Here is a 20904-nt window from a genome sequence, read left to right as displayed (position 1 = left end):
GAAGGCCTATATTGTAAGTGCAGTTTAACTAAGCTATGACCACTCTGCTCCAGGCCAATTCATCAGCATCCATTCGCCAGGTGGTCTTTCCATTCCGTTGTAGTTAGCTCCGAAGTTTTGGCCCTGCTGGTCTGGTGGCGTAAACATCCCGAGAGAGCCGGTCATGACAAAGTGGTCGGCTACGGTATAGTCAGATTGATAAAGGGTGGTGGTAGGATAGTTGAAACTCACGCTCGAATAAGCTCATATTGTCCGGCACTACCAGTTCTTCCTCGAGACCTGTGCACGTATTGTCCCGGGGACTTGTCTGAACAGTGTTCGATAGGCCATGTTTCCCGCTAGCCTGGGACATGCCCTGGTTCAGAGCGATGTCGTGACTCCGACCATTACCAGCCTTGGCGAGAACGAAACTCACAGTCTCAGCCGCCTTCTTTGCCTCTTTGGAGCTGGAGCTCTTTCGCATCCAAATGGCCCTGGCTCGTTGAAGCGCCGTACGGATCTCCTGTTCCCGCTGCAGTGTCTGTCCCCGATGAAGCATTGAACAGAGGACCATGGTCGCAGTGAGAAACTGATGATTCATGATCGATGTCACTCGAAATCGCATAGTATAGAGCTGACCTCCTGGACATGCCTCCTCGTCAAGCACATGCTGAATCTCCAGCGTGCCCAGCGAAGCGTCCAAGCAGGTCTTGCGCGAGTAGGACATTGGATCATCGTCCGAATTAGCCGCCCGCGTGTACAGAAACCGGCGATGGAGTACAATCTGACCCTTGTAGACCATGTGGCCCAAAAACAGCCGGGACATGATAACCTGGGGAGGGTCGGTCACACTCTTCGCCATCGGCTTCATTTTCAATGGAGGCGGAATGCTTGCTGCCGCCTCCTGTAGTATGCCGTCGACTCGCATCACTTCGGCATAGCTACATGGTTTAACCGCGTCTGTAAGATCGGCTACGGCTCCCAGCGCTGTCAGGATGCGCCGCCGCGCGATCACTCCTAGGGCATTTGTGTATTCCGTTGGAGGACGCGACGGAGGTAGTTCGGTCGTTCCCTCGTCAAAGTCCGTGTCGTTCAAGTTCCGCGGCTCCAGCGTGTCCCATTTCCAGTCGGAGATCATGCGCGGCATCCCCATTTGGTTTGAGACAAGAATATCTCCCATCAAAACTGTTGCCCACAGTCGGCGACGCATCTCACCCTGGAAGGGCGAAATACCAGGGAAATGGCTGGGATCGCGGTGGTAGCCCATCCGCATAGCCAGGTTCACCTCCAGGGCTAACAGAAACCAGGTGTCTTTGTCGGCGTCGGTACGAATACAAAACTCTACGTAGACGTAATTAATCACCGTCTCTAACACGTACGGTCCAGATCTCGTGTATTCGCCCAGCACCAGGCACTGTACGATCTTTTCCCTATATAGGTCGATCTGAAGTGACAAATGCTCCGCGTCGGAATCGGATGTGTCGGACGTCAGACATGCAAGGCATATCATGCTAAACAGAAGGCCAACCCAGATGATCGGTACGCTTGATGGATTCATCCAGAATGCCTCGTACTGCAGCTGTCAGCAGACTAATTTAAGATCAGCATATACTGAACTTGCCTCCCGTAAAAAGCTTGGACCGTGAACCGCAGCTGTACAATATAGTCAATATCGGGGCGCATACTTCACGGAGTAAGATGGGGCACTGACATGAGGACACCAGATCCAGGTAATTGAAGTAGCGGGATATGTACCGGTCGACAGCGGCCTTTGGTGGCAATGCCATAAGGATTTCCTCTTGAGAACTCGGCCGGCGGCATCCATACAAAAGTAGCGCATACCCGGACCTGGGCCGTGCCAGGCCATTGCCTTGCTCATCTGCGACCTGATCGGGGGTGTTAGCTAGTCGAACCTGTTCGTCGTGGTCGAAGTGGTCTTTCAAATCTGCGATTCCATCGAGAATTGCCGCCCAGTGATCACCGCCGACATACCGGAGCTCGGACTCACTGATGCGCATGCTGCCACATTCGGAATGCCCGTCGATGACAGCGTCCGCAGGGGGCCCACCTTTTGACACGGATGGTGCAGCGAGGTCGGGAGCTGGACCAGCATGAACTTTACCAGCCGAGTCGGCCATCAGCGACACCACAAGTCGCTCCAGCTGTACCAGACGTTCGTGGACTCCAGGCGCTGACGCTGGCTGAGGCTTTGAAGGTCCTGTGATGTTTGGGTTGTCCACATACGTACAGATTTGCCCCCGTGTGGAGCAGTATGAACATGGTTGCTGGCGGTCACATCGTGATCTGAACGAGAGACTGCTGTGAGTTTGCAGTAAGACATGGGGTCGCGGTTTAATGGCATTCTTACTTGCGCCGTCGGCAGGGGTTACAGGATAGTTGCGGCTTGTCCCTTCGTCGACTGAGTTTTAACCGAGACTGTGATGTGGAATCAGTCTCCTGAACCAGTGTTTCCGATTCCATCATGGAGGTTGTTTAATTGGAATGAATATGCTGCCTAATCAAGAATCTAGAAAGTAAGTCAGTGACTCGGTCAGGTGACTGCTTCTCTCTTAGTGGGGGCACGCGGTGTGCTTGGCTCCACCGCGATCCTCCGATCCTCCGGTCCGACCCCCCGTCGCGGAGTGGGGCGGCGGAGGAGTTCGCGGAGGAGTCGGAGATCTATAGTTCTATACCAATTACCCATACTATCGGGTCACACACACTTTCCCTTTATTCATGAAAATCGTCAATTAATTCCTATCTCCGCGATTTACTCTTTCCCCTTTGGGTTTACAAGACAATCTCTCGCAGGGCTGTAAATGATTTAAAAACGGAATCGCAACGTTGTCGAAGCTCAGGATGGCTGGTCAGTCTCTCCTACTCACACCCCCCCTCACATCACCATCAGCCGAGGAAATGTCTCACTCCTCAAGCTCCTCCAACATTGCTCCAGGCCAATTGGAGTCTGGCGTCCTGGAGAAGAAGGCGGATTCCAACATCGTTGATTGGGATGGACCTGAAGATCCTGGAAACCCTCGCAACTGGCCAAAACAAAAAAGATGGGCGCATGTTATTATAGTTTCGATATTGGCCTTGATCACGTAAGATTTCTTTAGTTCTGATTCTATCTCAATCCTGTTACCCGTCATGTTTTATTCTTGTTCTTGGCTGCGTCGAGATAATCGCTTATGCGCTCTTCTGATAGGAACATGGCCCCCACGATGTGCGCGCCAGGGGCTGATGGCATTGCCGCCGACCTCCACATCACGTCCACGGTTGTCAGCACGCTCGCAGTCACTCTGTATGTTCTAGGGATCGCTATTGGGCCGATGTTCACCTCGCCACTTAGCGAAGTGTACGGGCGTGTGCCTGTCTACCATGGTACCACTATTGTCTTTGTCGCATTCATGATTGGCAACGCACTGAGCAAGACCACCGCCCAGTACATGGTCTTTCGCTTCATATCGGGATGTGCTGGAGGTACCCCAATGGCACTAGGCGGGGGCACCATTGCAGATATTACCACCGTGGAGCAACGGGCTGTTGCAATGGCCTTGTTTAGTATGGGTCCGCTTGCGGGGCCAGTAAGTTTGACTTCTCCTTTTTGTTCTGGGGTTAAATCTAGGCTGAAGTTTGTGAACTAAATTCTCGCCTCTGTAGGTACTCGGTCCAGTCATTGGAGGCTTCGTGGCGGCCAGCAAGGGCTGGCGTTGGACCTTCTGGCTTCTAGCCATCCTTGGCGGCTTCTTTGGGTTTGCATCCGTGTTGATCATGCGCGAAACACACCCCAGGGTCCTACTCAAGAGTAAGACCGCCTACCTGCGTACTGCCACTGGAAACCCCCATCTGCGACCCAAACTCGACAGCAGCCTATCACCCCGCCAGGTTCTCCTGCAGGTGCTCATCCGCCCGGCCATGCTACTCATGCGGTCACCAATTCTCCTCATAATCTCTCTCTACGTAGCGCTGGTTTTCGGGGTGATGTATCTGCTATTCACCACCTTTACGAGTGTTTTTGAGGGCCAGTACGGCTTCTCCACGTCCATTTCCGGACTCACATACCTCGGTCTGGGAGTCGCGTTGGTGGCCAGCATGTTGATCTTCAATATGCTTAACGGTCGGGTTCAGGCGGCACGGATGAAGGCTGACGGCGTACAACTACCGCGCCCAGAGTATCGCTTACTCCTCATGATCTGGTTCAGCCCTTGCGTCGCCGGCGGTCTTTTTCTCTACGGCTGGACCGCATACTACAAGATTCATTGGATCGTACCTATCCTGGGCACATTCTTGATGGGTTTTGGCGCCTTCTTTGTCATTGTAAGCTACTCTGTTATTCCCTACACCTCTACCACATTTACCGCTGGGTTTGCTTACCCATTTCCAACCCTAGATGCCCGCACAGCTTTACCTCGTAGATGTCTTCGGTTCAGAGGCCGCCGCATCGGCCCTGGGTGCCAATAACCTGCTGCGCTACATCTCCAGCACATTCCTCCCACTAGCGGGACCGAGCATGTATAAGACTCTGAACTACGGGTGGGGGAACTCATTGCTGGGGTTCATAGCATTGGCCTTCATCCCGGGGCCACTCCTCTTCTACAAGTATGGGGAACGTCTTCGTGCCAAGGCGCACGCCATATCGTAGCTCTAAAGCTTGAAATTCTTTTATTCTTCTTAATAACGCTTAGCAAGGAACGCGCGAAGAGTTTCACGATTCCTTCCAATGAATAACTTTTCTACGATGGTTGTACAAAGCATGACGAAGATCAGTCTCAACAGATAAAACATTCTCACTCCTAAAGAGAATAGTAATAACAGTGCTTAAGCCACGGAGGGCAGTTGTAGCCGTATATACGAGCGGGTTTCAAGGTCAGATAAATGGCTGCTTTTGGCGGACGTACATACCATAGGGGTATACGGGGTCGTATATACAAACGCAATTAAGAAACTCTATCTTAGAATGCGAAGTAGTTTCCATAGTACTCTCTCGTATTCCGGTGGTAGAGAATGACTTACCGTTTGTTTCGGTCGTACAGGTGCTGCACCGTCTGAGGGGCGAACCCGATACGATAGGTGCCATAGCTCCAAAGCCGTTGCTGACAAGCCCTGACTACAATTACGAAGAGATAATTAGGCAATCCAACAAGAATAAGAAAAGGATATGAAGTAAAAAGATCTATTCTAAGAGACTCTATCAGACCCTACAATTTATATCAGCTGACGATGACGGCTTGAGGGAGCATCCCCGTATTCTTAGGAGTGAAGTTCCCCGTGGAGAATAAAAAAAAGAAAAGGAAAAAAAAAGAAAAAAAAAGGCAAAATAGTAACCAATTGATACACCCAAGGCCTAATTCAAAGAACACAGTCGCCTCCTCTAGCGCCATGAACAATACCAATGGCACTCCCCCAGCTACCACTGCGTCATTGCGGACATCGTGCGACAGATGTCGCGCACAGAAGCTGCGATGCGTCCCCTCCTCCAAAACGGACCCGTTCGCATCCTGTCAACGCTGCCTGAGGGCTAAAGGGCCCAAATCGTGTGTCTTCAGTCGACGGCTACGAACCGGACGACAGACGAAGACGACCGGAGAGTCGGATCACCGACAGGTTGTGCCACGCAGGGAAAGGCTTGCGTCGACAGCATCTCTACCGGGCATGAGCGCATTCGCACTATCGAGTCTAACGTCCCCAAAGGAGCCAACATTCGTTGAATCTCATCAGCCGATGATTGCGTCGCCCAGAGAGCTGAAGCCTGATGGGCGCGATACAGACATGTCCATCAACTGCGTGTCAGTCGCATTCATGGAAAGCCCATGGGATCATGACATCGCGTTGGACCCAGCGCTACAGCACCAGATAGATACATTTCCCATCATTGACCCCTCCATCAGCCCCGCGGACGAGCCCTACGTCCGCTCGCCAGGAGAGAACATGGACTCGCACATAAAGACAAGCTTTCACCCGGACTTTGCCACCTTCCTAGACATCCAGAACATCCTCACCTCCCCGCCGTATACCGCAAGCCCTAATATTGGGCCAGACATAGACATGGACGCAGAGCTCTTGGCAGAGGAGAAACCCAGTCCACTAGTCAATCTCTCTGCCCTCCTCGCGAAGATGTCGCACTACGAGACGCAACTTGCAAGGCTGTACGACAGCAAGCTAGACAGTTACCCGATCGGCGATGCCCTGTTCCTCTCGCAGCACTTCTATGCCATTCTCGCCGACTCCGGCCAACTTGACGCATCCTCGGACCTCGACATGCCAACCAGACTGCTTACCCTCTCCTGCTACATCATGCTGACGCGCATTTACTTTGCCATCTTTACCTACCTGCACGAGCACCTCTCGCGGCTCCCGGACGCTCGCTGCTCCACCCACAGACTCGCCCGATCTTCCGACCCGTCTGTGGCCGACATGCATGCCTACCGGGGTTTGCGCCTGGGTCAGTTGCAGCCAATGTGTGTGTGCACGGGGTGGGAACCCGCAATGCGCATCAAGAAAGCTGTCTCCATGTTACTTGACTCGCTGGGGAATGCTGAGAGGGCATTGGTTCTACCGCCTACTGTCGGGGTGCTGCACACTCCAGGTGCCCAGGGGATAACGGGGGACAAGATGCCGCTCTTCGAGGAGGGGGTCATGGCGGGATTGACGAATGGGCGGTTGCAGAAGAAGCTCAGAGAGCAGGAGCGGGAGCTACGGGGGAAGGTGGAAGAGGTGGATGATTTGTTGGATGGGCTGCTGGTGCCGAGCACGTAGCTGGCCGTGTGCTACTACATACTGGCTATGAACTTTTACAAAGTTGACTAGACGGGTGTCCTTAGTTTAATTAGATTTCTCTAGAAGAGTTACGCTTTACAGTTATCTCAATACAATGTGACTCGTTCTTCGGAGTGTCACTGTTCTATGAACATAGCTTTGGCTATTGCTGATAGACAACCTGGAATGGGCGTGACGAGACATTGTGACTGATTTCCAGGCGATGTCAACCAAAATGCTGACCACGTATCTCGTACATGAAGATTTTACTAAGTGTTATAGCTCGGAAGAATTCCCTTTGTGGTAGTTCACAGTCGGGGTCGGTGACTTTTTATTACCTGGTTAGGGCATATCGGCGATCGGCATCGGTCGAGCAGTAGCCCGAAGGAGAATATCTCGTTCGAGTCTACCATCCTAAGGCTAAATCAGAGAGTCAGTGAGTCTTACGCTCTTTCAGGCGTACCCTAGTCGCCTTACCCATAGCCCCCCCCCCCCCCCCTCCCCCAGTAAGACTACCATAGATCGACAGATAAAACTGGAACGTTCTACATATCACACTACAGCCTCAGTATAGTCAACACGCCCAAACCAACCAAAAGATGACCAGTCCACAGTCCGCTATCATCGTAAAGTAACATCCTACCTTACTACATCGACTCTTTCTAACGCACTTCCCCAGGTCGGCGGCTCCGTTGCGGGCCTCCTACAAGGACTCCAACTCAAACGCAAAGGCGCCAACGTCATCGTCCTCGAGCAAGATCCCTCCAAGGACCGCCACAGCCACGAATCAGGCGTCTCTATCGGACCCAGCGTGGTGAAATTACTTGAAAAATATGATGCCACGGGCAGACCAGCCGCCATTCCGGCGCGCTTCCTCAGCGCTGCATGGCGCCAGCGACTGCGCGTCATCAACGTCGTCTGGAACCACAACATGAGCAACTGGGGCTGTCTATACCTGATCCTCCGGGCCAACTTCGACGGGATGGCCTCTGAGACCGTTCCCGAGCCGCCGCCACCAAAGACCACCGACGGGACGGTTGAGTACCGGGGCGGGAAGCGCGCGACGGGGGTGAGCTACGACAAGGAAAAGGGTCTCGTGCATGTGCAGTACGTTGATGTGGTGAGCGGCGAGTACGGCAGTGTCAGTGCGGGCATGGTCATCGCTGCGGACGGGGTGCATTCGACCATCAGGAAGATAATGCAGGTACCGACGCGCAAAGACTACGCTGGGTATGTTGCGTGGCGCGGGACAGTGGCCGAACGGCTGCTGTCGAAGGAAACGGTGGAGTATTTCACGAATCGACTCAACTTTACCCTCTTAAAGGGGACGTACTTTATTAGGTAAACAATTTCCCCCTTTCTTTCTTTCTTTCTTTCTTGTTTTATGCGACCTAGTCTGACCGGGAATAAAAGCTACCTTATTCCAACAGAAGGGGGCGACGTCGAGCCCGGAAATCGTCTCATTAACTGGGTCTGGTACTTCATCGTGCCCGAGGGCTCGCCCGAAATGGCGGCCATCTTCACAGACGTCCACGGCAAGTTGCACCCCAACACCGTGCCCCATGGGCAGATCAACCCGAACATCTGGTCCAAGCAAATCGCGCGCTACGTGTCGCAGATGACTCCGCCACTAGCTGAGATTGTGACCAAGACGCCACGGCCATTTGTCACGAAGGTTGGAGAAGCGGAAGCGACCAGATCCAGCTTCTACGATGGAAGGCTGATCCTTGTTGGTGATGCGTTTACGGGATTCCGGTCGCACTTGGGGATGGCGTCGGAGCAGGCTGCACGGCATTGCCTTCAGATGAATCGATTCTGGCGGGGAGAGATCACCCAGGAGCAGAGAGATCGTGAGGCGACATTGTATGCCAGGAGGTTTTTGTTACTAAACCGGATGATTGGGTTGACTGGGTTAGGGCTTGTGTGGGGAGTTTGTCGCACGGGGGTTGCTTATGTGTGGTTGATGGTGCAGCATAAACTTAGTTTGGTGTAGTAGCTTGACAAATGCCCAACATGATGTAACTTCTAAAGTAATTTAATTGTCATTATCCTAGAGGGGGGGAGATTTGATTTTCTGTGATTGAAGCTTGCATGAACTTCCCACTAGTTCTACAGTATACAACATCATAAAACCGAGAAAGGTTCCGCCCTCATGCCCAATGCTTGTCAAAAAACTCCAGGACCGTCTTGTAACCCCGACTATATTCCTCCTGGACACGCGGGTTGGATAGGTCAGCACGAGCTGCCATCCAGCCATGGACTTGATCCTCGAAGATTTCAACGTGATGAGGCACCTTAAGGTTGCTTTCGAACCTCTTAACATCCTCAGCGGGGTCTTCTCCCGATGCCAGCAGAATGTACGGAACTGGGATCTTCTCAGCACCGGAAGGGTCGACCATGGCAGGGTGGCAAGCGGCGGCGATCTTGAATGGGTTGTCTTCGCTAGAGGTCACGATCTCGGCGACCTTACCTCCCCAGCAGTACTATGTGTTATGTCAGAATTAATCTCAACAAGGACCCGAGTAGGTACTAATTCCCTGGAGAGGCAACTCACCCCGATAAGTCCCCATGATGTGATAGATGGGTTCGCAGCCTCGAGATCCGATATATACTTAGGCAAGGCAGCTGCGGGGCCTTGCGGCATGTGCTCGCCGAACCACTCGCCGAGATCCTTTTGCTTCTGCACGCTGTCAGGAGGGTACCTGTTGCGACTGGGTTAGCAGTTTGTTGTGTGGTTGTGTAGTCAAGCAAGAGAGAGCCGTACCACTCCGGGGGGCATGGGCTGCCGTTGAACCAGTCCGGCATGAACACCTTGTACTTGTGGTGATGATCGCTGGTTGCAAGGATGTCTGCGCCCTGGAGCGTCTGCTCAAAATAGCCGAAAATGTCAAAGATCGCGACAATTCCTCTGGTGGTCTCTTCGGGACCGGTGACATCTGTATTGATTAGCTCTGCCGGAACTTACAAAAGGAAGCCAGGGGGCAGGGCGCACAAGTCTTCATTCCACCCAGTTGCTCATATGATCCCTTGGGGACATAGCCCGAAGACACAACAGGCGGGATGTTGCAGCAGGCCTGGCTGTGACCATGGGTTGCCCGCATAGTAGACATGGTTCGGGGTCGGACTGTTCCAATGTTCTTGGACAGACAGCGTGAGAGGTTTGACGATGAATACAGAAGGCGGGTTGCCGGTCTTATAGATGTCAATCCTGAGCTGGTAGTAGCACTGGTCCTCGACAAGGTCAATGGAGTGGAGGTGACCGGAGCACGTCGTGGAAAGCGAAGCGGGGGAGCCATGGGGCAAGTATAAGGTATGTTGTATCTCCGACACTATTTTATTTAATGGTAGACAAGGTAAAATAAACATTGGTCAACGTTCGGCGGATATCTTATACCTTGATTTCCAGATGCGGGTTTGTCGGAGGAATCGGAGAGTCGGAGCATCACTCTAGGGATCACCGCGGAGGATATTCTCGAGGCCATCCTATCTCCGAGTACCTACGGAACAGTTTACTGGGCTAGATAAAAAGCGTCAGCATTACGATACATCTCTTCTCCTCTTCCACATCACAAAGACAATGGATTCAACCGCAGAAGTTGGCCCGCTGACCTCCACCTACCTCTTCAGCGCGACCGTGAAGCTGGGCAAAGCCCTCACCCCCATTCCACTCCTAGGGGGCGGCAAACGCATCGTCGAGCCCATCATCGGGGGCACCATCTACGGTCCCGGATTTAATGCTACCATCGATGGTGGAGTAGCTGCTCCGATCGTCGTCAACAATGACGGTACCACCACTCAGATCCCCTTCATCTATGCGTACGGACATGCGAGCGATGGATCTCCCTTCTATATCGAGGAGACGGGAATCGGTTCCCCTGCGACCCAGAATACCCGTCTTATTATCCAAGTCAGTGGGAAGTATGAAGGGCTGCAGAAGCTTTACATCCTTGGGCAGCCGAGTGTGAACGAAGAGAGGACGGTAGGGCAGGTGGAATGCTGGAGCGTGCCTTTGCCTTAGGGCTTCTAAATACTATATGTCTAATGACTGGGACTTTTTCTGAAATTGCGTCCGGATGTCCGCGAGCAATGGCTACGACATATATAAATACATGAATTGTTCACTGAAATATTTCTACTTAATTATTTTTCCTTCCGAATAAATCTATTAATGAAACGCTATCAAATCCCCGAGTCATCCTGCTGATACGGGGCACCTCTCGACCACGCCGACCACGCATTACAGGTCTTTTCAAAAGTCTTCCAGTCACCCATGCTAACTGATATAGAATCTCGCATTTCCACAAATTCCAGCGCGAGGCCCATACTAGAGTGCCACGCAATATGGCAGTGGACGAGCCATGCCCCGGGATTATCGAGCTGGAAGGCGAGAGCAAGGTAGCCGTGAGCCGGCAGTACCGCAGTATCTCGACGCACCGGATTCTTTAGCTGGAATGAGGTCGATGTTCCGTCCCAGCTGGTATTCCTTTGCGCCAAAATCCAGAAATCGTGTCCGTGGAAATGGATGGGGTGAGCAATGCTGCGACTTGTGTTAGTATGAATTCTTCAACCAGGGAGGAGTTGAGTTCAGTAAATACCCGCCGAAGAAAGTGGTGGCCTTGTTCTCGATCACCAATACAGCCCATTCATCTTTGCCACTATTCTTCTTCTATTGCGAAGGTTAGTAACTATGGGTTCCACCAAGATGCCGACTTACGTCAACTTCCACCACGTTGTAAGGAGTGGGGAAAATGGGTTCTTCGTCAAAGATCTGCTTAAGAGTGGGCTTGTTCCAGTCCAAGACCAGGCTACTACTGTTGATCGTCCACTGAAACAAGGCCGCGTGAGTCAGACGAACATTGATGTCCTCGACAGTCGTTTCGGTGATTCTGCCCACATCGAGTTTCAAGTATGGCACCAGGTTCGATTGAAGCTCATCATTGCAAGTCAAAGGAGCCACGAGCGAAGTCGTGCTCGTCGGATCCCTGGTGCTGGCAGTGTCGTAGCGGACAATCCCTGTTGCAGATTCGGGGTGATCATTGGCAACGCCCTGGCAGGACTTCACCCATCCTCCACGCAGCCAGTAGTCTCCGGGCGGAGCGTTCGCCTCAACGATGACATCGTATCGCTGACCCACGTTGATGATAACGCTGTCCGCCACGTACGGCTCGATTGGAACGAAGTCGTTCGCAATCACCTTGATCCGGTGGCCATCAATACTGAACTGAAACTGGCTGTCGATAGCGACGTTGATCAGGCGCACGCGGTATTTCTTCCCCTGCTGAAAGACCATCTCGAACTTCTTCCCGCCACCCATGCACTTGACGTCTGACTCTATCGAGCAGTCAAAGGTGTTGGTTCCGTTGATGAGCGTCGTGGTCTGTGAGTGCGTGATGCCGAATTTCTGCTTGGTATCCCAGTCGGTGAAAGTCGGACTATGCGACCAGTCCTGGAGGAACAGCGCCCCAAGATCCTCGTCATAGTTCGCAGTCGCCGGACCATTAAAGATGAGCGGACCAAAAAGACCCTCAGACGATTGCAGGGAGAAATGGCTGTGGTACCAGCTTGTCCCGTACTGCGTGACCTTGAACTCGTACGTGAGCGACTCGCCCGGCGCGACGGGACACTGAGTAACTCCAGGCACTCCGTCCCATTCATTGCTATCCCGCAAATGCACGCCATGCCAGTGCACCGACGTGCCATTCGACTTCATGTTGTTGGTGACGTGGATCCTGAGGTTGTCGCCCCAATCGGCTACGATCGGTGGACCTGGCATCGTGCCGTTGAATGTCATGCAGGGACGTTCGTAGCCATCCTGGTTGCAAATGCTTTCTTCGACGGAGAGCCAGACCTCCACGGTGCGTCCAGTATCGGGTGCCGTGATGTAGTAGTTTGTGTCCGTGTTATATCGACCCCAGCAACCGCGAGTGGTGGGCGTATTCTCGCACTGCTGCTTTTCACACCCTGCAACTTCTCTATCGCCGACCCAGACAGCAGTGGAATATGCCACAAGGGCAAAAACGGGGACTAATCCGATCCTCATACTTTGACGCTGTCTCAAAAATGCATCTGACAAGGAAAGGGGAAGGACTTGATAGACCTGCAGTATTGAATGACGAAGAAAGCGTAGGTTTCCTGGCTTATGTATATTCTCCGGATACCCTAAGGGACTTTCTGACCAGTAAAGGTCCGTTCGGAATCTACTATCTTCTAGAATGAGTTGAACAAATTGATCGCAATGTCAAGGCTGTAATCTATAAAAGTTCGGAGGTTCCCCAAAAGGGGATATTCGGCGATTTAACTTAAGGATTCGGAGAAAAGCCAGACCCCATACTGTATGATGATGTGAGTTATTATATTCCTCGCGATATGCCGAGTTCTGTCCTTCTATTTTCGCCTCGCTACCCCTAACTCCAGACACGATGAATACTCGGGCCCTTCTACTACTAGTATCCGTATTCCCATCCCTAATATCATCCACCGTTCAGGCGATATCACTTCCATTGCCAGTGCGAGTCATCCACCAATTCTCCCTCCCCACCTACCTTAACAGCATCTTCGTCCGACCAAACGGCGATATCTACGTCACAACGGTCTGGCCAAATGCATCCATATACTGCATCTCCGGCGCAAATACAGACATGCCCACCGCCTCCCTCATCCACACCTTCGACGAGATAAACGCCGCAACCTCCATCGTCGAAACAGAGCCCGACGTCCTAGCCTTCGTAGGAGGCAAGCAGAGCAGCCTGGGCATGGGCATCCCCGGCACATTCAGCGTATGGGAGCTCGATCTCCGTCCGCAAGCCAAGGGCGCCGGCGCACCCATCATCCAAGAACTCGTCCGCATCCCGGAGGGCGGCCTCCTGGCTGGGATCGAAGCGCTCCCCGGTTCACGAACCACGGTGCTCGTGAGCGATTCGACAATGGGGCTGGTATGGAGGGTGGACACACGCAGGCGCAGATACGAGCTCGCCATCAAGGATGCCGAGACCATGCATTTCCCCCCGTGGGCCGTGACGCCGTTCGGCATAAACGGCCTCCACATTCATAATGGGTACCTCTACTGGTCGAATAGCTACCTGGCGTCTGTGTATCGCATTGCGATCTCGAAGGAAGGGTATGTGGCCCCTGGAGCGAAGGGTGAGCTGGTCAAGAGAATCCAGGCGATCTACCTTGATACGTTTTGCCTCGGGCCTAGGGATAACGACACCATTTGGGGTGCAACTGACGCGGATAACCGGCTCGTTGCAATCACGCCGGATGGGACCGCGACTTTTGTTGCGGGCGCGCCGGACGAGATGACATTGGCGGGATCGGTCGCGCCGGGGTTTGGCACGCTTCCTGGCGACACCAATACGCTGTATATTGCAACCTCGGGGGCGATGGTGTTCCCGGTCAATGGGACGATAGTTGAGGGGGGAAAGGTTGTCGCCGTCGACACGTCGGGCTTCCTCGCGGCGGATGACGAAACCAGGAAACAAGTCAGACCTACTGCCCTCAGTTATGATGCTTCGCCTGGTTCCTGGACGGACTATATTCTGCAACTGCCTCTCAAGTATTTCTCCCTGCTTTTCCAATGAAAGCTTGGGCCCTCGAGTACCATGGCACGTCGAATGGTGAAAGTATACCCTGATGGATAGGTAACGTTAGGAAGAAAAGGCTGAGAATATATGAGGTGAAGAACTATATGTTTCTAACTATGTAGTTGTCTAGTCCTATCAGCATGAATAATTCAGTAGATCGATATAGCATGATTGATGGTAGAGCATTAGATTATACACTTCCCTGAAGGGGCATGTCGTGAGATTGAACGATTGCTAGATGTACATGAAAACAGTGACATAACAGGTGATTTCTGGGCAAAATAATAGAGAATCATCCAAGAGGCAAATGGAGAAAACAACCAAAACGAATAAATGTCAAAAGGACACGCAAATTCATCCAACGGGGTATACGTAAAGCCAAACCACCCAATCATCCCCGTCATGGCGACTGTCCTCGAGCCAGCGAAGACTTGTCTTTCCATATCGGAACCATTTCTTAGCAGATTACAGTCCTCCTTCAATCACATCTCCATGCAAAACAAAAAAGAAAAGGAAAAAAAATCCAAAACAGATCATAGTTCATATGTTGTCAATCAATCCTTCTCCAACACCCTTTCAGCGGGGCAAAGAATCATGGGAGGATCCAGATGCACCCGTGTGGAGATCATTGCTTCAACTGACAGCTCAAACATAGCACACTTCCGTTGCTGCACAGACCGTTTATTTGAGTGCCAATGCGTAGTTCGTGAGGTTAGTGGATGATAAAACCACGGACTGGGCCCAGGTATTCCGCCCGCAAGCTAGTTGCTCGTTTTCATATACGTCGTAATGGGAAAGAAGCAGAGATCTCCCCGAGAGAAGATTCTTACCACCCCTTCTTGCGTGCAAATCGTTTGTTCAAGAGCGCCAACACCTTGGATACATTGAATTGCACGTACTCCAAGTCTAAATCCTCGAGGCTATCTTTTTGCATCTCTAGCAAATCATCAAGCTTGAGATCAAGCTCCAGAAGTCCACGGGCGCGGCCTGTTTAAGGGATTCGTCAGTATACTTCTTAAACAGACAACCGTGTGGTACAAAGGGAACAGGGGAATGGCCCGAAGAAATCGGGGGGAGCCTCGCTTACCTTTGTAGTGCAGGCTGATAACAAAAGTGCCTGGCAAGGGACTCTTGAACATGAAGTAGATGTTGGCTCGTCGGTTCTCTGGAACATTGCTCTTTCGAATCACGCCTTCTTTCTCAAGTTGCTGGTGGGTAAATTTGTATGGCCCGAGCTCTTGGTGTTTCTGCTGTTTTCTCTGCTTTCCCTCTGACTGGCTCCGGACATTGTGCAGGTAGGATTTGTATGTCTCCAACTGACCCACCAAATAGGCGTTATGGTCACGGATGGTTGCGAAGACTTCCTCGAGCTTTTTGGTCTCCTCCAAAACTTTCTCTTTCAAAGAACCCAGATGCACCAACTCTTGTTCGACTTCGTCTCGGAGCAGACTGAAATCGTCCGAACGATCAACGACTCCCATTTCTAGCAGCTGGCTCAGCAATTCCATGGTGCGAATACCCTTTCGCACCATCACGGCGTCGTTTTTCAAGGTGGCCGCAGCCTCCGCGATTCGATCGAGTCGAAGAGGTCGGCGGGCGACTATGGAGTTTGGCGGCAAAGACCGCAGGATTTGGACAAAGGTTGATTTGGCTTCCATGAACAATATTTCCTCTTGGGTAATGTCCAGCGCGGAGGTCAAGTCATCCAAGGCTGTCTCCCATCGACTGAACAGGGGAACAGTGATGGTCTTGTTCTCCTTGCGCGGAACTTGTGCCGGAGCCGTGTCTAGCTCATTTAAGAGCTCATGGAGATGTGAGTGCTGGTCTTGAGTGAGAGCCGCACTGTGCTTTTCTAGAAGCGCATGAGTGGCGTACATTTCGTTAAGAGTGATTTGCAACTCCAGGTCCCGCTTGGAAAGGGCCACATAGTTGTCCATTTCCAAGCTCTCGTAAAAGTCCTGAACTTCGCATAGATCAAGCATGAATTTGTTGACACGCTCCTTATTCTGTTGAATGAAGGGTTGGAGTTTGGCCATGTACGGCTCCTTGGCGTAGGAGGGCTTGTTTGCCAGATTCTGGAGCATCTTGGCAATTAACGTCAATGTGCGCCGAGGCTTCTCTGTCGGGGTTGATTCGATCAACATGTAAGACCGCGGCGTAACAATGGCGGGGTTAATGAAGCGAAGGAAGAAGAAGCCTCCGATGAGGGTACAGATGGTTTGATCCTGGGCATCGGGATACTTGCGTCGAGACAAGCTACGAATTTGCTTGCAAATCCACCGGATACCGTAGGGCGTCTCTTCCACCGAGTTGATGATTGTTGACAGAAATCCATTGGCAATTTCCGTCAGTTTTCTCAGGCGTGGCGCTATGATGGCCTGAACCTGTGCATTTTCCGCTGCAGCCTCCGCGGTAACGGATCGAGGTAGGTCCGCTGGCAACGAGCCATGCTTCTCCTCATATTCCGTCACCATCGTTTCGTACACCTTCAACGGATTGATTTCCAGATCGACATCACGGTACTCGATCAGCCGATTGATCTGGTCGGCCAGAACCTGTTTCAAGTAACTTTGGCCCGGGCCGCGGCGCGTATAAGTGGTCATCATACGGGAGACGGGAGTGTTCTGGCGCAAGAGCGACGAGTATTCCGGGGTATTATCGAACTGGTAGGTGAGCACGGACTGAAACATGGTGAGAAGAAGATGTTCTTCACGGCTTTCATACTGATTACCATAGATGGTAAACATAACCGTCTGCAGGAGCGAGTCGATTTCAGCCATGGAAACAAGGCGGCATAGGTGGGCGATATGACGAGGCTCAGATTGGAGGAGGAATAAAAGGTTGCCGTATTTCTGGGTCTTTTCATCGTTAGGAAAGAAGCCCTCCTGGGGGTCAATGGCTTCGTCGAGGTGGCTCGCAACTTCATTTTGCTGGAGACTGTCAGCAAGGTAACCAGGGTGCGGGGCAGACATGACTTTACCTCCTCAAGCGCCATCCGGTTCTGAATCAGTAGTGCGATCCGAGAATCCAGATATCGTACATCTTTTTCCAGGACGAAGTTCTTCTTCGACTGTGATGAGATCTTTGACTTCAATTCCCGCAGATACTTTTGGGCTGTTAAAAAAAAAAAAAAAATTAGATGGATTAGTAGGGACCATGCCGAACCATCAAGGAGACTTACCCCTCGCCAAATCATCCGAGATTTCCAAGTCTCTGTCCTTCGCGGACATCGACAGGTACAGTGCCGTGGTTGAAAACCGCTTGGATTGGCGGAGCGACCGGGTATCGTGGGAAGACATGGTGTTTTGCCGGGAAACGGGTTGAAACGATGAGGATGAGGAAGTGGAGGTCCTGGAAGCTGGTTGTAGCATAGTGGCCACAGACATTGTGTGTAGAAAAAGGCGTCGATGAATGGCGCACCAAGGGAGCGCTCCAAACACGATATATATCGGGGGGGAACCACCAGCCACAAGGGTCAGGAAAACACCTTCACCGACGGTCAATGTAGGTTGAGAATAGCCACGGATCCAGTCGCTTGATTTCACGTATCAGGGCTGGTCATCTGGGTCAACGATCTTCGGCGCGGTCACTTGTAAAATTGTACCCCTTATCGTACGCGCACTAAGCGGTTCGTGGGTGGCCGGGGGCTGCAGGGAGATGACACAAGGTACCGGCAACGGTTTTCCGAGCAATTAATCGGCAATTGCGAAGCTTCTCAACGAATGCAGAAATGGGGTGTCGCTGGTTGATTAAGAGGGAGTGAGAGAAGAAGAAGAAGAAAGGAAAAAAAAAGAGGGCTAAGAATAAAAGGGTAAAATAAAATGTCGGTGGAATGCCAACGAGGGGTGGAGCGCGATCAACAGGAGACACGACCGGGCCACAACTGTCTCGCCGAAAGTATCAGGCAAGTCGCGGAATCACGAAGTGGTCAAGCGGTATAATGTCCGAATTAAAGAGAGAAAAGAAGGGCCTTGGGGAGATGGAAGAACAGGGAACAGGGAGTGGATGGGTTGAGAACACTTCCAGAGCAAGTAGGGGGATAGCGCAAGGCACCTGATGGAGATTAATAGGCGGAGGGGGAAAAGAAGGCAGGAAAATCAGGAACAAGTTAGTACAGATAAGTATACTCTGCCGGCAAAACAAAGTTTAATGGCAATACTAACGGGACAAAGATAATAATAAAAAAAAAAGTCACAATAAGTAGAAAATCGTAGTAATAAAACAAAATATGTAGGAATGGGAATAATCTTAATCAGGCATGTATAGTCAGATAGGGAGAGACAGAAAGCATTGGCGGTTATTTTGGAAGGGGAGGGTGGGAAAAAGAAAAAAAAAAAAAAAAAAAAAAAAAAAAAAAAAAAAAAAAAAAAAAAAAAAAAAATGCAAGTGTTAGCAGAAGACTGCATAAAAAAAAAATAAAAGTATATGAAGGCTTGTAAAAGGTGATGTCATCTTTTTAGCCTTTTAACAGGCAGTGAAGGTAGGACATTGGCTAGAAAAAAAAAAAAAAAAAAGAGAGAGGGGGGAAAAGAGAATTTGTTACCTTTGGGGCGTTAGGGATCGGGAAGGACGGTGGAGTTGTGTTTCCGTGACTTGCAGCAGACAGGAACAGGAAAAAACCAAGACCCAAAGAGGTACCTTAAAAGTACTACTCCCCGTCCATGTGCCTACATATGTATGTCTATCATACATATGCACCGGGATTATGTCTTAATTTTTTCATCTCTTTTCTTTTCCTTTTTCTGGCATTCTTTATTTTCTTTGACATGAAAATTCTTTTTTTTTTTTTTTACCTCTTTCTCTCTCTCTGCCTCCTTTATTCTCCTCATCTCGATATGTTTAATTTTCTTCTTGCAAATGTTAATCTTACTTTGACTAGGTGAGGATCCCACCGAAGTCTGGTTGTCCAACTGTAAATTGTAGACTTTCCTTCTCCACTTGCACTCACCCCAGAGGACCCCATCGGCACTAATTAATCCCTGTACCTGAACACATTCCTTTTCCGGATTCCCACCTGATGTGTCGATCCCCATACAAAAAATTAAATATGATGTACAGAGTAGAGAGGACACATTATAGTATCCTAATGTCAACAGATAAGAGGATGCGAAAAGGATTCACTGATTGATCGGTCAGTCAGTGCTTTGCAGACTAAAGATAAAGAAGAAAGAAAAATAAAGAGAGGCTTAACAGGCTCCTTCATATAGTGGAGAGAGCGCGCATCGATTGAGTTTTATCGTGTATAGCACTATTGGCCTATACGAAAAGGAGAGGGGGAATTAAAAATTGGAGTAATACTACGTAGTCTCAGTTCTTACGAGAGTATTATTATTATTCTTTTTTTTTTTCCTTTTATAATTCTCGCACAGTTTCAATATCATAACATCTCATGCCCATCGATTTTCTCCGAATTTCAACACGTTTTACCGTCTAACGCATTCGGTCTGAATAATTACCTAACTGAGATGGGGCCAAGCCATGCCATGCCAAGAACGACAATGATATTTTGTTTTATAGGATTCAAAGACACAAAATCAGCACAAGATGTATGATGTTTCTCAGTAAGACAATGAATTCGGGTGATCGTCTTCCGATTTATTCCTGTCTCGCCAATGTGAGGATGAGTGTGTGATAGGTAGTATTCCAGAGCGCCTACACTGCAGCAGTGGACGCAAGGGGAATTTCTCCATCGGGGCAAGGACCTAGTCCTTAGCCGGAGCCACCTGGCGCACATAGCTAGAGTCATGATCTAGTTCAGTCTGGAGTAGAGTGTGCACTAATCAGACTTGGCTAAATGGTTGTAGTATTTGTAGCAAATTCAATACGCGGCATGTACGGAGCCCTCCGTACCCTACTAGTAATGGTCAAGGGTGAAATAAGAGAGAGAGAGAGGAAAAAGAAAACGATGCGACTAGGAAAGCCAAGTCAAGCAATGGGGCCATTTCGAAACCCTTCCCACCTTTTTTTATTTTTTTATTTTTTTTATTTATTATTATTATTATTATTATTTCATTTTCCCCCTTGCCCCTGTTCCAGTGCGACTGAACCAAAGAAAGAGAAATGTTGCCACTCGGACCAGGGGATTTTTACGCTGCTGACTTGCCCGTTTCTCCAGCTCTTAGTATGTTAGGTAATAATCTAGTGCTTGGGGCGGCTATTTAGCCAAGGAAGGATTGACGGGTTAACCTTGTTTCATAAAGCATCGCATCTACAAATGGAATTGGATTGACGGCGTTGGACTGGTATGTGACAAGGCTGTCATATGCATCTGCCCTTGTAATTGAATAAATTGTCAGTTCCGGTATCAATTGTGGTTTCACCTGATCCGGGAGTCTTGCCCTCGTGTGCTGCCATCTTTCAACATCATTGGGTTACCCTCCTTCTTGGATCACTCCAGGATGGCCCACAGTTCCTCCCACCCATCGTGGTCTCACTGATAACGGGGGTTCCACGCTACCACCGAGCTCCACTGTTAGGAGTTTTATCTATATTCCCAGCGTCACAAGTAGGCAACACTTTATTATAATTTATTTTATCTCTCAGTACCCTTGGATGCGGTATCAATTCATTCTTGCCTCTTTCCACG

General features: G+C 50.6%; 9 protein-coding genes across 9 annotated transcripts; 5 read left to right on the top strand and 4 right to left on the bottom strand.

The window, feature by feature from the left end:
- Positions 1-33: 33 nt before the first annotated feature.
- On the bottom strand, positions 34-2460 carry BDW43DRAFT_314299 (putative transcription factor; the record flags this gene model as incomplete). The annotated part of the gene is made up of 4 exons (XM_032047781.1): positions 34-179; positions 232-1552; positions 1665-2283; positions 2348-2460. The coding sequence occupies 4 exons, from the start codon at positions 2458-2460 to the stop codon at positions 34-36; spliced, it is 2199 nt and encodes a 732-aa protein (XP_031896888.1).
- A 435-nt stretch (positions 2461-2895) lies between these two features.
- Positions 2896-4621, top strand: BDW43DRAFT_321655 (MFS transporter; the record flags this gene model as incomplete). Its single annotated transcript, XM_032049377.1, has 4 exons — positions 2896-3080; positions 3185-3563; positions 3640-4296; positions 4370-4621. The coding sequence occupies 4 exons, from the start codon at positions 2896-2898 to the stop codon at positions 4619-4621; spliced, it is 1473 nt and encodes a 490-aa protein (XP_031896887.1).
- Positions 4622-5358: 737 nt separating this feature from the next.
- Positions 5359-6735, top strand: BDW43DRAFT_314297 (Zn(II)2Cys6 transcription factor domain-containing protein; the record flags this gene model as incomplete). Its single annotated transcript, XM_032047780.1, has 1 exon — positions 5359-6735. The coding sequence occupies one exon, from the start codon at positions 5359-5361 to the stop codon at positions 6733-6735; it is 1377 nt and encodes a 458-aa protein (XP_031896886.1).
- Positions 6736-7334: 599 nt separating this feature from the next.
- BDW43DRAFT_314296 (FAD binding domain protein) lies at positions 7335-8712 on the top strand (the record flags this gene model as incomplete). Its single annotated transcript, XM_032047779.1, has 4 exons — positions 7335-7361; positions 7415-8076; positions 8149-8598; positions 8652-8712. 4 exons carry the CDS (start codon positions 7335-7337, stop codon positions 8710-8712), a joined length of 1200 nt encoding a protein of 399 aa, XP_031896885.1.
- A 173-nt stretch (positions 8713-8885) lies between these two features.
- On the bottom strand, positions 8886-9845 carry BDW43DRAFT_314295 (dienelactone hydrolase family protein; the record flags this gene model as incomplete). Its single annotated transcript, XM_032047778.1, has 4 exons — positions 8886-9218; positions 9290-9437; positions 9500-9671; positions 9728-9845. 4 exons carry the CDS (start codon positions 9843-9845, stop codon positions 8886-8888), a joined length of 771 nt encoding a protein of 256 aa, XP_031896884.1.
- A 438-nt stretch (positions 9846-10283) lies between these two features.
- On the top strand, positions 10284-10826 carry BDW43DRAFT_286544 (uncharacterized protein; the record flags this gene model as incomplete). Its single annotated transcript, XM_032043059.1, has 1 exon — positions 10284-10826. A coding segment is annotated over exon 1 (388 nt), but the record flags the coding sequence as incomplete, so codon positions are not given.
- Positions 10827-10914: 88 nt separating this feature from the next.
- Positions 10915-12775, bottom strand: BDW43DRAFT_314293 (multicopper oxidase-domain-containing protein; the record flags this gene model as incomplete). The annotated part of the gene is made up of 3 exons (XM_032047777.1): positions 10915-11272; positions 11331-11401; positions 11450-12775. The coding sequence occupies 3 exons, from the start codon at positions 12773-12775 to the stop codon at positions 10915-10917; spliced, it is 1755 nt and encodes a 584-aa protein (XP_031896882.1).
- Positions 12776-13154: 379 nt separating this feature from the next.
- Positions 13155-14466, top strand: BDW43DRAFT_321651 (uncharacterized protein; the record flags this gene model as incomplete). The annotated part of the gene is made up of 2 exons (XM_032049376.1): positions 13155-14216; positions 14449-14466. The coding sequence occupies 2 exons, from the start codon at positions 13155-13157 to the stop codon at positions 14464-14466; spliced, it is 1080 nt and encodes a 359-aa protein (XP_031896881.1).
- Positions 14467-14511: 45 nt separating this feature from the next.
- BDW43DRAFT_286543 (Ras GTPase activating protein IRA2) lies at positions 14512-18110 on the bottom strand. The gene is made up of 4 exons (XM_032043058.1): positions 17500-18110; positions 17299-17432; positions 15406-17248; positions 14512-15305 (listed from the first exon to the last, which is right to left on the bottom strand). The coding sequence occupies exons 1-4, from the start codon at positions 17702-17704 to the stop codon at positions 15145-15147; spliced, it is 2343 nt and encodes a 780-aa protein (XP_031896880.1). The 5' UTR covers positions 17705-18110; the 3' UTR covers positions 14512-15144.
- Between the last annotated feature and the right edge of the window lie 2794 nt (positions 18111-20904).

Source organism: Aspergillus alliaceus (genome assembly GCF_009176365.1).
Source record: "Aspergillus alliaceus strain CBS 536.65 unplaced genomic scaffold BDW43scaffold_46, whole genome shotgun sequence".
In the NCBI taxonomy this organism is placed as follows: domain Eukaryota; kingdom Fungi; phylum Ascomycota; class Eurotiomycetes; order Eurotiales; family Aspergillaceae; genus Aspergillus; species Aspergillus alliaceus.
The sequence above is the reverse complement of the archived record's forward strand: the minus strand, read 5'-3'. Positions and strand labels throughout refer to the sequence as shown.